This window comes from Phyllobates terribilis, unplaced genomic scaffold (genome assembly GCF_046119375.1).
Source record: "Phyllobates terribilis strain yellow unplaced genomic scaffold, ASM4611937v1 Scaffold_1__5_contigs__length_1240528914, whole genome shotgun sequence".
NCBI classification, from domain to species: Eukaryota; Metazoa; Chordata; class Amphibia; order Anura; family Dendrobatidae; genus Phyllobates; species Phyllobates terribilis.
In genome coordinates, this window is record NW_027362761.1 from 480093810 (window position 1) to 480109271 (window position 15462).

At 46.2% G+C, this 15462-nt stretch overlaps 1 protein-coding gene across 3 annotated transcripts in view; it reads right to left on the reverse strand.

The window, feature by feature from the left end:
* FAM151B (family with sequence similarity 151 member B) overlaps positions 1-15462 on the reverse strand; it is a 100422-nt gene that overhangs the window by 49042 nt on the left and 35918 nt on the right. For all 3 annotated transcript variants that reach the window (XM_073655029.1, XM_073655027.1, XM_073655028.1), the window contains exon 4: positions 5106-5320. In XM_073655029.1, coding sequence (XP_073511130.1) covers positions 5106-5320 — 215 coding nt within the window. The remainder of the gene's footprint in view (positions 1-5105; positions 5321-15462) is intronic.

The following is a 15462-nucleotide window of genomic DNA, read 5'->3' on the forward strand; positions in this document are numbered from 1 at the left end:
TTTCTAATCTTAAAAACCCCTTAAAAGCCAATGGCTGATGCAGTCAACTGTGTAGTGGCTGCGGACAGGTATCGCACATCTGCTTTGGTTTGAATGAATAGTGTGACAATTTACTACTGCAACAATTTGTATGCTTTAAAACCTTAAATAAGAATATACAAAAAAGACTTCCAGTGGGCTACCGGTGTGCAAGCTTTTGAACAAACTCAAAAGAACATTCTATGAAAGCCTGATGCCCTGAAGTGGGACCTCTGCTCACAGCTAAACAATTTACAGCTTGTTTGACATTCACCAAAAAACACCAGATTTGACAGGTCCACCATTGACACTCCGTTCTCTTCACAGATGAAAGCAGGTTCACACTGAGCACATGACAGATGTGAAATAGGCTGGAGACGTCGTTGTCAATGTTATCCAGCTTGATTGGCTTGACAGAGGGTCAGTGATGGTGTTTGGGAGGCATATCATTGGAGGGTCACACAAACCTCCACCTGATAAAAAGTGGTGCCCTGACTGTTGGTCTATACTGGGATGAAATACTCAGAACCATTGTTAAACCATAATCATGTGCAAGACAATGATGGGCCACAATTGGCCAGAGCATGTAGTCAGATCCTAGATGACAAAGCAATTGATGTCATTGACTGGCCTTCACGTTTCCCAGACCAGAATCCAATAGAGAACCTCTGAGACCTGATGTATCAGTTCATCTGACATCACCACAGACTGCCCTTGAGCTTTCTGATACCCTGGGACCAGGTTTGGGAGACAATACCCCAGGATACCATCCTTGGCTCATCAGGAGCAGGCCCAGACATTTGGCACGGGTAGGCGTACATACTGTAGAATAACATTATGAGATGCCATGATAAAATTAATGTAAAGTTTATCCGCCTGTGATGTAAATTTTTTTCATTTGATTTTCAGGGCAAAATCACAACAGGTTATTTTAAAATCATTCCCTCTTTGGGGGCTGTCCAGTACAACGTTTGTGATTTGGAATGCAGCCCTCAGTTGATGATTTTTGTTTCCAGTGACCACTGATATGTCTTTTTATTCTCACCGAATTTCACAATTTATATCAGTAAAATGTTCTTCTGTTCATTCAGATCCAATGTGTGATTTAAGGTAGCCGACAATATATTGACTGTCCTTCAGCAGATACAAGCTTTGTGTTCACAGCGTCATCATGAACGACAATTTCTACCTGTTCTGCTCTTTACATCAAGGCTATTCTTTGTCCAGCAGCAGCGGCAGAGACCGGCATTTACGTGTCAGTGAAAAATACATTGGCAATGAATATATTCAGCTTTTATCAAAGGAGAAATTAAATTCTAAGAATATAAATGTGATCACGTCACTGAGTGATGGAACAAACAGGCATTCAGGATCTGGACCATTTATGCCAAGCTTATCTCAAAGACGTAAATGACCAGAAAGTTTGCACAAGTGATAAAAGAGAATAATGAACCAATATAAGGATAGTAGTCATTACTAAGTATTATGTACATATGTAACCTAAAGCCTAAGACTGTAAGAAATATGTATCTTCAAATAGCTGTCTTTGTGGCATATCACTCCTGTTTACACTGGGCTCTCTGTTTCAAGGAGGTCATATTGGATCTGCTTAGTTACTGATTATGTTGGAGGCCAGACATCTATTATTTGGCTGCTTACATAAATAAGTTTGTTGAACATCCCATTTTACAGCTATTCTAAGTACTGCTGCTACTTCATGTTGTTTCTCTGCTCCACTATATTCCCAGCTATCAAGAGAAGAAATGCAACACAAAAATCGAATATATTATTGGACACCTGACAGCTTCTCTCCTGTGTGGAAATACACTGCTCAAAAAATAAAGGGAACACTTAAACATCAGAATATAACTCCAAGTAAATCAAACTTCTGTGAAATCAAACTGTCCACTTAGGAAGCAACACTGATTGACAATCAATTTCACATGCTGTTGTGCAAATAGAATAGACAATAGATGGAAATTATTGGCAATTATAAAAACGCACTTAATAAAGGAGTGGTTCTGCAGGTGGGGACCACAGACCACATCTCAGTACCAATGCTTTCTGGCGGATGTTTTGGTCACTTTTGAATGTTGGTTGTGCTTTCACACTCGTGGTAGCATGAGACGGACTCTACAACCCACAGAAGTTGCTCAGGTAGTATAGCTCATCCAGGATGGCACATCAATGCGAGCTGCGGCAAGAAGGTTTGCTGTGTCTGTCAGCGTAGTGTCCAGAGGCTGGAGACGCTACCAGGAGATAGGCAAGTACACCAGGAGACGTGGAGGGGGCCGTAGGAGGGCAACAACCCAGCAGCAGGACCGCTACCTCCACCTTTGTGCAAGGAGGAACAGGAAGAGCACTAAAAGAGCCCTGCAAAATGACCTTCAGCAGGCCACAAATTTGCATGTGTCTGCACAAACGGTTAGAAACCGACTCCATGAGGGTGGTATGAGGGCCCGACGTCCACAGATGGGGGTTGTGCTCACAGTCCCACACCATGCAGGACGCTTGGCATTTGCCACAGAACACCAGGATTGGCAAAGTCGCCACTGGAGCCCTGTGCTCTTCACAGATGAAAGCAGGTTCACACTGAGCACATGTGACAGACAAGACAGAGTCTGGAGAGCGATCTGCTGCCTGCAACATCCTTCAGCATGACCGGTTTGGCAGTGGGCCAGTAATGGTGTGGGGTGGCATTTGTTTGGAGGGCCGCACAGCCCTCCATGTGCTCACCAGAGGTAGCCCGACTGCCATTAGGTACCGAGATGAGATCCTCAGACCCCTTCTGAGACCATATGCTGGTGCGGTTGGCCCTGGGTTCCTCCTAATGCAGGACAATGCCAGACCTCATGTGGCTGGAGTGTGTCAGCAGTATCTGCAAGATGAAGTCATTGAAGCTATGGACTGGCCAGCCCGTTCCCCAGACCTGAATCGGATTGAGCACATCTGGGACATCATGTCTCGCTCCATCCACCAATGTCACGTTGCACCACAGACTGTCCAGGAGTTGGTGGATGCTTTAGTCCAGGTCTGGGAGGAGATACCACAGGAGACCATCCGCAACCTCATCAGGAGCATGCCCAGGCATTGTAGGGAGGTCATACAGGCACGTGGAGGCCACACACAATACTGAGCCTCATTTCGACTTGTTTTAAGGACATTACATCAAAGTTGGATCAGCCTGTAGTGTGTTTTTCCACTTTAATTTTAGGGGTGACTCCAAATCCAGGCCTCCATTGGTTAATAAATTTGATTTCCATTGATGATTTTTGTGTGATTTTGTTGTCAGCACATTCAACTTTGCACAGAACAAAGTATTCAATGGAATATTTCATTCATTCAGATCTAGGATGTGTTATTTGAGTGTTCCCTTTATTTTTTTTGAGCAATGTACATTAAATTACATTAATTACATTAAGTAGCTGACAAGGACAAACCTTAAATTGTACATCCTCGTTAGCAAATAGGTGTTAATAAATGCAACGGGAGATATTTGCCCATAAGCTAAGGGGAACGTCTCCCATTCAGACCTTGCATGGCACAAAAGGAAATGCAATATTTTCCATGCCATATCTATAATGTCCAATGCATCCATGCATATATCTGCGTTTTGGGACATAATTGCTTCTGTGGATGCAAACATAATAGTTTTCGGCAGTGCCAAACATAGAAATGCAATATCACACAAATTATAGATATATCATAGTAATGTTAGGTGTATCAAGGATGTTTAACACATGCATGGAAACATGGCGGTCATATTATTTCCATAGGAGGTTCCTTGGGAAAAATTTGACAAAGTAGAATTATAGTGCATTGAAAAAGTATTTATACCCCATGAACTTTTCCACATTTTTTTCATGTTACATTCGTAAACATAAATGTATTTTATTGGGATTTCATCTGCTATAACACCATAAACTAGCAAAGCTTTGTAAAGTGTAAAGGAAATTATATATGGTTTTCTATTTATTTTACAAATATAAATCTGAAAATCGTGCAGTGAATGGGCAATGTTCTTGAACGTCAACATAGCCACACAGGTCCTCAATAATATCAGGCACATGTAGATAAATGTTATACGTGATGAATTGTGCTATTGATTTCAGTTCTGATATCAGAGAGAACCCTTTTTAACCAGTTCATGTCCAAGCACATTTTTGAGTTTTATTGTACATGTGCTCTTAACAACATTATTTCTTTGCCTTTTTTTTTTGCGATACACGGGGCTTCATTTTAAAGTCACCTTTATATTCTTTTTTTTTGCTGATATCAGTGGAAAATGTAAAAGAAAAATAGGAACAGCATGTCCATTTTCACTCTTATTTTTTTAAGACCACAAATGACCTCTAAAAACATTTTAAATTGCGTTCCTTTTCCACAGAGATTTTTTAAATACATTGGACATATTTTTTCCGATGGGGGCGGGACAGAAACAGTGATTCAGACTGGCAGTGTCTCTTTTTTCTTTTACTTATTTGTGTTTTTTTTTTCTAGTTTAATTTTGCTTTTTTCCATTTATTTTACACATTGTGCTCCCCATAAGGTCTTAAAAGACCTTTTAGGTGCATTTTATCATAATAATACATTGGTTTTATTGCTGATTTCCCCTGTGACTGGGGCTCGTATATTAGCCCCAGTTACAGTGGAATTTCAGCCTTCTGCCTGCATACCAGAAATGACTGGATCTCCTAGGACCCAACAGTTCATGTTCCTTCCTTAAACTCAGCTATCACATCTTCACTGGGTCTGGAGGAGGAAGCACTGTCAGTGCTACTGCTTCATCATCTGTATACACAGCCACTGATTCAGCGAGGTGTATACAATGATCGATAAGGTAAACATGGTAATAAACTTTGACTTTGTTTCTAGTCATCTAGAGTAGTCCATCAGGACCCGCTTCCGCAGTCCAGAGCCCCCTCCTTTATAATGTTCATGTGCAATAACATGGACATATGGATCGTAGTTGTCTCAATGAGACAACCCTATTTAATCACAGACTCACCACAACAGTAAAATAAAAGTAAAAAACGATTATGGAAATATTATATCCATATATATGTTGACTAAACAACAGTCTATACCTTCATTTCTCCTGTCAGGATACCATGAAGTTGTCCAACCCAATGATAGGGTAACATCTGGGAAGAAGGAGGTTACAGTCTTACAGAATTCTGTTGCATCTACTCTGACATTTTCACCAGGTCCAGGAAGTATGTCAGCATTTATCCACAAAGGTTTATGAATATTATCCTTCATTGCATCCAATATCTTCATAGAAGGCACTACAGCATCCAAACTATAAAGTGAAATACATGAATAGAGCACATAATGTAATAACAATGAATGCAATAAAAAATGTCCAAGTAAAAAGAATCACATTCTGAGACCATTCATGTGTGGGGTTGCTTTTTATTCATCAGAGTGTACACCCACACAATTTTGCCCCAAAACACTGCCATGAATAAAGAATGGGATCTAAACATCTTTCAAGAGCAACTTCTGCCAAAGATCCAAAAGCAATTTGGTGGTTTTTCCAGCATGATGGAGACCATGCCACAAAGCAAAAGTGATAACTAAGTGGCTCAGTGAGTGAAATATTGAAATTTTGGTTCCGTGGCCAGGAATCTCCCCAAATCCCATTGGGAACCTGTAGTCAATCCTCAAAAAGTGGATGGACAAAGAAAAACATAGAAATTGTGATAAGCTCCAAGCACTGATTAGTCAAAAATGGGTTGTCATCAGACAGGATTTGGCCCAGAAGCTGATATCCAGCATGTCAGGGTGAATTACAAAAGTCTTAATACTGTGAATATTGAATCTTTCCATAAACTTGATGTATTTGTCAATAAAAGTTTAAAAACTTATGAACTGATTATAATTGTACTTCAATAACCGTAGAAGCGTCTGACTAAAAAGACACTGAGGCAGCAAACTTTGTTAAAAACAAAATTTGTGTCAATCTCAAAACTTTTGGCCACTGAGGGTACAGAGACTGCCAGTAAACTGGACATACCCAGTGGAGGATATGTAACTCATCTCTCATTGTGATTATGATGTGCTTATGCATATAGCAAATTTGCATAAAATGTTTTTCTTTTCTAATATGAGACCTATTGCCTGGTCTGTCTTTAGGATATGCTATTGTAAGCAGAGTTTTTGTTGTTGTGGTGAAGAGATAATAGTTTGGCATTTTAAATTAGCATCTTCCTATAGAATGTTTCTCCTTACTCAGTATAAGTAAAGGAGAAGGTTGAAATAATTTGCACCAATTCTTAAAAGACCCACTCCTCTTAATTTTCAACTGTGTCAAAATCAGGAAATGGATTAGATCCAATAAGGAAATTTTTTTTTCTATTCGTATAGATCTTCATCACTCTGACCTAAACTACGTCTCCTTGGTGATCAAGCCCACTTTTGTAATTTTCCAAAATTAACGAACAATGAAAAAAAAAAGATGCTAAACCAGTGTTGCGGACACTTTATTATCAGGATTGAATCACCAAAAGTGATTAGAAAATTACATCACAAAATGGGATAACTCCTTTAAATTGTACCTGTTCTTTCACATAAATCTAGTAGAAACTATGGCCTCACTGCCCTCATACCTCACAATAAATTAAAAGCATGCAGGATGAGTCCCGATTCTCATGCTATGCAATTTGTCATCTACTTTTCATTAGTAAGAGGTTTTATAGGTGTTGGGTAGAGATGAGCAAATCTTATGAAACTCAAATTCGTCAGTTTTGACAAATTTTTTCCCAAAAATATGATTCGCTGCCAAATGCAATTACTGCAAAGCCTTTAATTGCCCTTAAAAGAGGTATGTAACACTCCGAGGTCTCCGAAGACTGTTTCCAATCCCTATCAAGCTCTTTAGAAAACTATCACCTCGGAAAATGCTACTTACCTGAATATATAGTTTTCTGCCTGGCCACTTGACTGAACTTGCAGCTACCAGGAGAAAATGAACTTATTTCTTCACGGAAGCTGATGGCTTGCAGTCATGGGGGCTTGCAAGGAGTGATTACAGTCATTGCTCACAGTACCATTCAATATAATGTGAGCATTCCCTGAAACTTTGATTGACAGCTTGCTCTTCATAGATGCTCTGCAAAACAGCTTTCAAAGTGTTGGGATGTGCTTTCAGTAGGGTGCCTTGGCAGCATTGTAATGCTATTTACCTGCAGATTAACTCTATATCTGCAAACAAACAGCATTTTCTGTGGTGACAAGTTTCCTTTAACTGAAACACTGCTTTAGTAATATCAAAGTGACCTCACCATATAGTAACTGGTAGTGCTAAAAACTAACTGCTCATTTAATAATATAGCAGACGGTGAAGGAAAGCCAGGTAACACAGGGTTAAAACTTGGAGGTCCTGATTACGCACACACAGCTATCTAGATCTACAGCCAGGCCTTGTTTTCATTTATACAGTCAGCCAGAAAAGCTTAGCAGTCAGTCTGTGTGTTGGAGCTGGTGAGTGACCAGAAAATGTGAGCAGAAAACTTCTCTGTGGTAGTGGAGTTGGAGAGAAGCCAATGTTGATTTACAGACTGTGCCTGCAACCACTAATGCCTGTGCTGTGGTGTGAGTATAACCATATTAATGTACTGTGCTTATGCTGACAAAAAGACTGGCTTATTACATGTTTTGAGCTCAAGAAAAGCTGTTATGTTTTATATTTATATTTTCATTTGAAGTGTGGAGAAATGCTAAAAACCTTACCTTGTTTTGTACCAAGACCTGTGCCTGTGCTAAGTACCGTATTTTTTGGACTATAAGATGCACCGGACCATGAAACACACCTCAAATTTTGAGGTGGAAAATAGGAAAAAAATTTTTTTTATAAGATGGGGGTCCATCTTATAGTCTGAATAGGTATCTTACCTGGGGGGGGCGGAGGAGCGGGGGTCACAGGAGACAGGGTCCTTCAGGAAGCCGGTGGAAGTGGAGGAATGCTGTGGACCCTGGATACGGGAAGCCGGTGCTCCAGCAGCGGGAAGTTGCAGGATCGCATGGCCCTCCGTTCCCTCCCTCGGGAACCCGGCGGCTGCAGCAGAAGAGGTGAGATGCTGCGGGGCCAGTGTCTGGCTGGAGGCCAGTGTTTGGCTGTTGGCTGGGGGCTTGGGGCCGGGGTTTGGTGCTGGGGGCTGGTGTCTTGCTCTTAACAGCATGGCAGAGCGGCTTCCGGTGCCCGCGGCCATCTTCCTGAAGATGTGATCTACAGGAAAATGGCCGCCGTCATGGCAAACCGCATGAGCCGGCTCCGGTGGCTATTTTTCTGTAGATCACAGCATCAGGAAGATGGCCGCGGCCACCGGAAAGCCGCTCAAGCAGCTCTGCCTCACAGCCAGACAACGGCCCTGGTACCCGGCCAGGCCCCAGCCCCCAACCAGATATTGGTCCGCCTCACCTCTTCTTCTGCTGCCGCCGCCTTCGTGTTAGAGGGAGGGAACGGAGGGCCCTGTGATCCCGCTCCACCACCACTGATAAGTTATGTTCGAACCATAAGACGCACCCCGCATTTTCCTTACCAAATTTGGGGCAAAAAAGTGTGTCATATGGTCCGAAAAATACGGTGACTACTGATGAGCATGAATCCCTATGGATATACTTTATGTTTTTTTTTAAACTTTAAAGATAGTTCAAAAATTCTCTCTTCTAAGGCCTGATTCATTATTGTATTTACGTTTTTGTCTACTTTTTCATGCTATAAGACTTTTTTTTTTGTGACATTCTTTTAATCTGCATCTTTATTGTGTGCCTATGTTACATATGTTAATGACGCGCCCCCTGGGACATATTCCTTTTTGAGGGGAATACCCGGCACCGGATCAGATGGGGGGTTGTAGTCTCCGAGCGGCTGTGACCCGGTCCCGTGCCCAGGGCGTCAAGCTCAGTGTTATGTGGCAGCTTTACAGATGTTACTAAAGTTCTTTTGTGTCGACTACGCCACCCGTTGTGATGCGGTCACTGTGGCCGCCGCTGCTGCAGGGTCCGCTGAGGCTGATGGTGGGTGCGCAGCTTGGTGAGATAACCCCCAACGGGAGGGGTATAGCCTCAGAGGGGACAGGCGCAGAGGATGGGGGTTGTGGTGGTGCGATGCAGCCGGCAATGAAGACAGACTCGGGTTGTGCAGTTAAGGGTGTTTACTTACTGCTGATGTTGTACTGGTCACTCCAGCTGCTAGTGACCACCCGAGCCGTGCTGCGTCCACCAGGTCCTGGATCCGGCCAACCCCCAAACAAGTCCAGAGCGTGGCCCTGAGCTCTCCCTCTGTCCTTTCTTCAGCCGTCCCCACCAGTGATTCACCTAGGTCCAGCTCCCTCGGGCCTTCTTTTGGGACACCCTTGGCCCTGGGTTCCCTGACCCTTCATGTGGTGTGCCTTCGGGGTGAATGTGGTGGGTGACCGTGACAGACACTGCCCACGGTCTCCGGTCTCTGGCTGGGGAATGTCTTTACCCCCACCAGCTTGGGTTCCGGTACCCTGATGCTGACTCCTCACCCGGTGCTCTAATTTGGGTTCTTGGGTCCCTTCAGTCTTCCCCCTCTGGGTCTTTCTCTTTCTTTCTCCTCTCTCTCTCTCCAGGGCTGCTGTTTCCTGCTCTCTGCATCTGACTTGTCCTCTGCAGCTGACTGACTCTCTGCGTCTGACCCTGATCTATGTTGGTGCCCTCCTTATATATCCCTCTATGTGTGAGCTCAGGTGACCAGCACCCAATGAGCTCCTATCACTACCCAGACTGCTCCCCCTATCTGCCCCTACACTACATGGGATGTACCACCCCCCTCCCACTCCAGCCAGGAACAGGCTCGGTTGTACCTGCACATTTCTAAGTGGGAGTACCGTCGGCCTGCTCCTCTGGAATGGGATGTATGTAGTGCATGCAGTCTATCTGAGCTCAGTTCCACACTCCTTCCTTACCCGGGAGTGGAATATCACACCTCTGGGTTGAGGTGCAATACCCCTGTAGCAGCCGAATCCTCAGGGTGCTACATTCCCCCCTGGTAAATCACAGCACGTCCTCGGGCTGTAAGACATAAAACACCAAAACATACAAAATTTTTATATGAACATATAAAACATATAAACATTATATATATATAAAACTTTTTATATAAACATTCTCGTAGACTTCTCTTGTCTCTGGTTCCTCCTCCGGACACTGTGCAACGTGTGTCCGGGAAAAGTGCGACAGTCTCTTAGAAAATCTGGTTTTCTATAAAACCGGTAGGGGGCGCTTTAGGACGCGCAACTATATACAGGGGATATGGCCGCTCTCAGTCCTCGGCCAGGTAAGGAGGGGAAAGGGAATGGCTGCTCACAGTCCTCAGCCTGTAGGATGAAGGGGTTAACGGGTAAACAGTTCCCTGGTCCCAACGGGGACTATTTTAGCAGCAACAGTTTCAGTTTCTATATACCCCGATTGGGTAACTATTTACAGCTCCTGCTCTGCCGCACTCAACGGCGTCTTCCTCCTGCTCTTTCTTGATATGATGTTTCTTCAGACCCGTCCGGGTCCTCTGGCTCCTCCTCTCCGTACCGCAACTCCTCCTCCGTCAAGCGGTGTACGTGGAGGGCGTAAGGTCCTTTGGCACACTTGTGCCGGGTGAAAGTGACTTCGTCTCCGACGTAGAGGTCACGGCCTTTGTGACCTTCCGGCAGGTGGGACTCGACGTCTCTGCGGGTCACAAAAACGTCACCGCGGTTGTTACGGTCCCGAATAAAGCCCCACCCATGCTGCGGGTTGAACTTTATCACTGTCCCGATGGTGCGGGGACAATGCGCTGCACGGGGGTTCCTCCTAGTCCGGCTCTTCTGCTCCGCGCTCTGGATTTGGGCCTGTTGTTCTCTGACCCGCCTCTCCTCCCGTTCTCTCTTAAACTCTGCCAGCTGTTGACGGCAACACTCTGTACGTTCAGCTGCGGCTGCCCGAGTTTCTCCGGTGAACCCCATCAAATCTTCTCCCGTGGGGTCCCACACGAATTGGGCTTCTGCTAGAGGAGGCGAGACCCGAGCCACGGGCTTCGGAGCCGGGATTAGGGGCTCACACAAGGGCCCTTGTCTTTGCTGCCGCTCCAGCTCAGGGTACCCTTCGGGCCAGATGAAGGGCCGCCCGTCCGGCCATGTGAGCTGGCCGAAGAGGTCCTCCCCCAGGTGTGGCACCCTTGGTTTTGCGGGCGCGGGCGCGGTGGTGGTGGCGCCCGGGTTGCCCAGGCCTTGCGGCCAGGCCTGGGGCACCTGGAAGGTGAAGGGCACCGTTAGGACGGCGGCGCCCTGGGCTACCTGGCCTTGCGGCCAGGCCGGAGGCTCCGCGGAGGTAGGGGGCGCTGTTGGTGATGCGGCGCCCGGGGGTACTAGGCCTTGCGACCAGGCTGGTGGTAATTCCTGCTTTGTCACGCTCCGGATCGAGGCGCGTGACGTCACAGGGGTCGCTGCGGCGGCTTCCGGTCGGGGCCTAGTCCATAGCGGTGACATGGCGGTTTCGGGCACAGCAGGGGGACTTTCGGGCTCTGCGACGGGGAGCTGGGGCAGGTAAGCGGTGTCACGGCTTGGGGTATAGGCATCCCCTTTACCTGCCTCCATACGTTCGGCTCCCTCCTCGGCGCCGTCTCCGGCCTTGGGTCCTCCCGCGCCATCCTCAGAGGCGGTCTGCTTCCTCTTCCAGGGTAGCGTGCTCCGTTGACTGGTCTCTGCTTGCTGGGCCATCTCCCGGCTCCACTCCGCCAGTATCTCACGCTGTACCCGGGCCATCCTCCGTGCGAGGCCCTCCAGGGCAGTTTGTGCACACTCCCGGTCTCGGGGGAGCTGCGCTAAGATCTCCGCTAGACCTAGCGGGGTTGTGGACTCTAGCAGGCTCCTGACCATCGGGTCGGTGCTGCTCTGCTCTGCTTCCGGCAGGCTCCTGGCCAGCGGGCCGGTGCTGCTCTGCCCTCCTTCCTCGGTCTCTAGCAGACTCCTGGCCAGCGGGCCGGTGCTGTTCTGCTTTCTCTCCATCTCCGGGTGAGCTCCTTCGCTACTCCTCGTTAGACCTCTTGCCTCCGGGTGCGCTCGCTCCAGACTGCTCCAAGCGACACCCATCTTTGCTCTTCCCTTTCGTCTCCTCCCCCTTCGAGGGCGGTCCCGGGGCAACTCGGTGACTGTCAGCTCCAGGGGGAGTTCTTTCACGCTGACAGACACCTCCAGCATCACAGTCTCTGTTGGTGGGGGCGGTTTCCACTTTTGGCGCCATTTTCTGTCCTGGCCCACGATGGGAGGTGGCCTCCTGCCCTCCTTTGGCACGCCCATAATGGCGTCCGCTGCTCTTCCAAGGCGGGAAATCTGCGGTTTTGGCGGGAATCGCTTCCCAGTGGCGGGAAACTCGGCAGATGGCGGGAACAAGCTGGAAATGGCGGACAATCGGCGGGAAACGACTGGTGATGGAGTCCGATGGCGTGGACCCTCCGGAACCGGCGGGAGACTTCTTTCTGAGGTAAACTTGCACTTTTCTTCAGGCACGCAGTACCCGGTTGTTGTGGGCACGTAATCCTGCCGACTACGCCAAAGTTGACGCGCCCCCTGGGACATATTCCTTTTTGAGGGGAATACCCGGCACCGGATCAGATGGGGGGTTGTAGTCTCCGAGCGGCTGTGACCCGGTCCCGTGCCCAGGGCGTCAAGCTCAGTGTTATGTGGCAGCTTTACAGATGTTACTAAAGTTCTTTTGTGTCGACTACGCCACCCGTTGTGATGCGGTCACTGTGGCCGCCGCTGCTGCAGGGTCCGCTGAGGCTGATGGTGGGTGCGCAGCTTGGTGAGATAACCCCCAACGGGAGGGGTATAGCCTCAGAGGGGACAGGCGCAGAGGATGGGGGTTGTGGTGGTGCGATGCAGCCGGCAATGAAGACAGACTCGGGTTGTGCAGTTAAGGGTGTTTACTTACTGCTGATGTTGTACTGGTCACTCCAGCTGCTAGTGACCACCCGAGCCGTGCTGCGTCCACCAGGTCCTGGATCCGGCCAACCCCCAAACAAGTCCAGAGCGTGGCCCTGAGCTCTCCCTCTGTCCTTTCTTCAGCCGTCCCCACCAGTGATTCACCTAGGTCCAGCTCCCTCGGGCCTTCTTTTGGGACACCCTTGGCCCTGGGTTCCCTGACCCTTCATGTGGTGTGCCTTCGGGGTGAATGTGGTGGGTGACCGTGACAGACACTGCCCACGGTCTCCGGTCTCTGGCTGGGGAATGTCTTTACCCCCACCAGCTTGGGTTCCGGTACCCTGATGCTGACTCCTCACCCGGTGCTCTAATTTGGGTTCTTGGGTCCCTTCAGTCTTCCCCCTCTGGGTCTTTCTCTTTCTTTCTCCTCTCTCTCTCTCCAGGGCTGCTGTTTCCTGCTCTCTGCATCTGACTTGTCCTCTGCAGCTGACTGACTCTCTGCGTCTGACCCTGATCTATGTTGGTGCCCTCCTTATATATCCCTCTATGTGTGAGCTCAGGTGACCAGCACCCAATGAGCTCCTATCACTACCCAGACTGCTCCCCCTATCTGCCCCTACACTACATGGGATGTACCACCCCCCTCCCACTCCAGCCAGGAACAGGCTCGGTTGTACCTGCACATTTCTAAGTGGGAGTACCGTCGGCCTGCTCCTCTGGAATGGGATGTATGTAGTGCATGCAGTCTATCTGAGCTCAGTTCCACACTCCTTCCTTACCCGGGAGTGGAATATCACACCTCTGGGTTGAGGTGCAATACCCCTGTAGCAGCCGAATCCTCAGGGTGCTACATTAACATGAGGTTTTTTTTTCTATGTTCACCATTGAGGCCATGTATTTTTGTTTTCTAGATGTTTACATAAGATTCATGAATTGTGTTTTTATTTTTTTAAAAAGTCGCAAAATATTCGCACAAACATGCTCCAGTTTTTCCCTGGAGTTAATTTATGTACATTGAGTGTTGTGCTCAAATCTTAGAATTGCATGTGACTTTTTGCGCTAAAAAGGCACAAAAAGGATTAAAAACAAAAATTAAGACAATATCTTATTTTGCGCAAAATCCATGAATCATGTGCTACTTTTTGAAGAATTTTGCACATAACATGTCAAGAGTACCACAAAATAAATAAAGAAAAGTGATTTAAAAAAAAACAAAACACACAAATGATGAATTGGGCCCCTCGTCTGCTCTAGTTGCTCAAGAAATAATGGCAGCAAGGTATTTTCTATCAAGGCTCAGCACACACAATCATTTCGCCAAAGGCAGTACAATGCACATGGTGCCCGCACTGCCCTAGGCTGTTTAACCCCCGAAATACTAATGATCACAGCATTTAGAAGGCTAGGAAAGGGAAGGGGCTTCCTCTCCCACTCTATGGGCACCCCAGCAACATAATCGCTGGCTGCCAATGGAAGTCATGGCAACTGGAGGTCAAACGATGACTTCCGGTCTGCCAGCTATGGTGGCCTTTGCTCCTGGCATGGTCTAAAAGGCATTGCATTGTGTATACCAGTGATCAAAGTAATAACAGTTAAAGTCCCATAGAGGGACTAAATAAAAAAAAAATATTATACCAATAAATAGGTATATTGATGTAAAAACAAAAACAAACAAAACAAAAAACACACATATTTGGTATTGCTGCATCCAGAATGACCCGAACTATAAAACTATGACACTAGTTAACCCCTACAGTGAACACCATAAAAAATTAAGCGTGGTAAAAAAACGATGCTTTTCATCATACCGCCGAACAAAAAGTGAAACAAAATGCGATCATACAGTCGAATGTAAATAAAAGTGGTATCACTGAAAACGTCATCTTGTCCTGTAAAAAAACAAACCGCCATACAGCTCCATCAGTGGAAAATAAAAAAGCTATAGCTCTCAGACTGTAGCAATGCAAAAACAATTATTTTTTCAATAAGACTGTTTTTATTTTGTAAAAGTGGCAAAACAAACAAAAAAAAAAGTTATTAATGTGGTATCGCTGTAATCGTATTGACCTGAAGAATAAAGCTGTCACTTTTACCACACGGTAAATGGCTTAAAAAAAAAAAAAAAAAAGCAATTTCTGAATTGATGATTTTTGTTCATTCTGCCTCCCAAAAATCGGAATAGAAAGTGATCAAAAATGTTATGTGCCTGAAAAAGGTACCAATAAAGCGCCAACTCGTCTTGCAAAAAACAAGCCCTCATATGACTCGGTCGGCAGAAATCTAGAAAAGTTATAGCTCTCAAAATATGGCGATGCAAAAAAAAATTTTTGAAAAAAAAAAAATATATATATTTTTTTAGTGCGACAGCAGCCAAACATAAAATCCCATAAAAATATGGTATCGCTGTAATCAATCGCACCAACCCGAAGAATAAAGTAGTCTAATCACTTATACCGCACGAAAAACGGTGTAATAAATAAATAGATCAAATTCTTGACCTGCTGTTGATTTGTTTATTCTG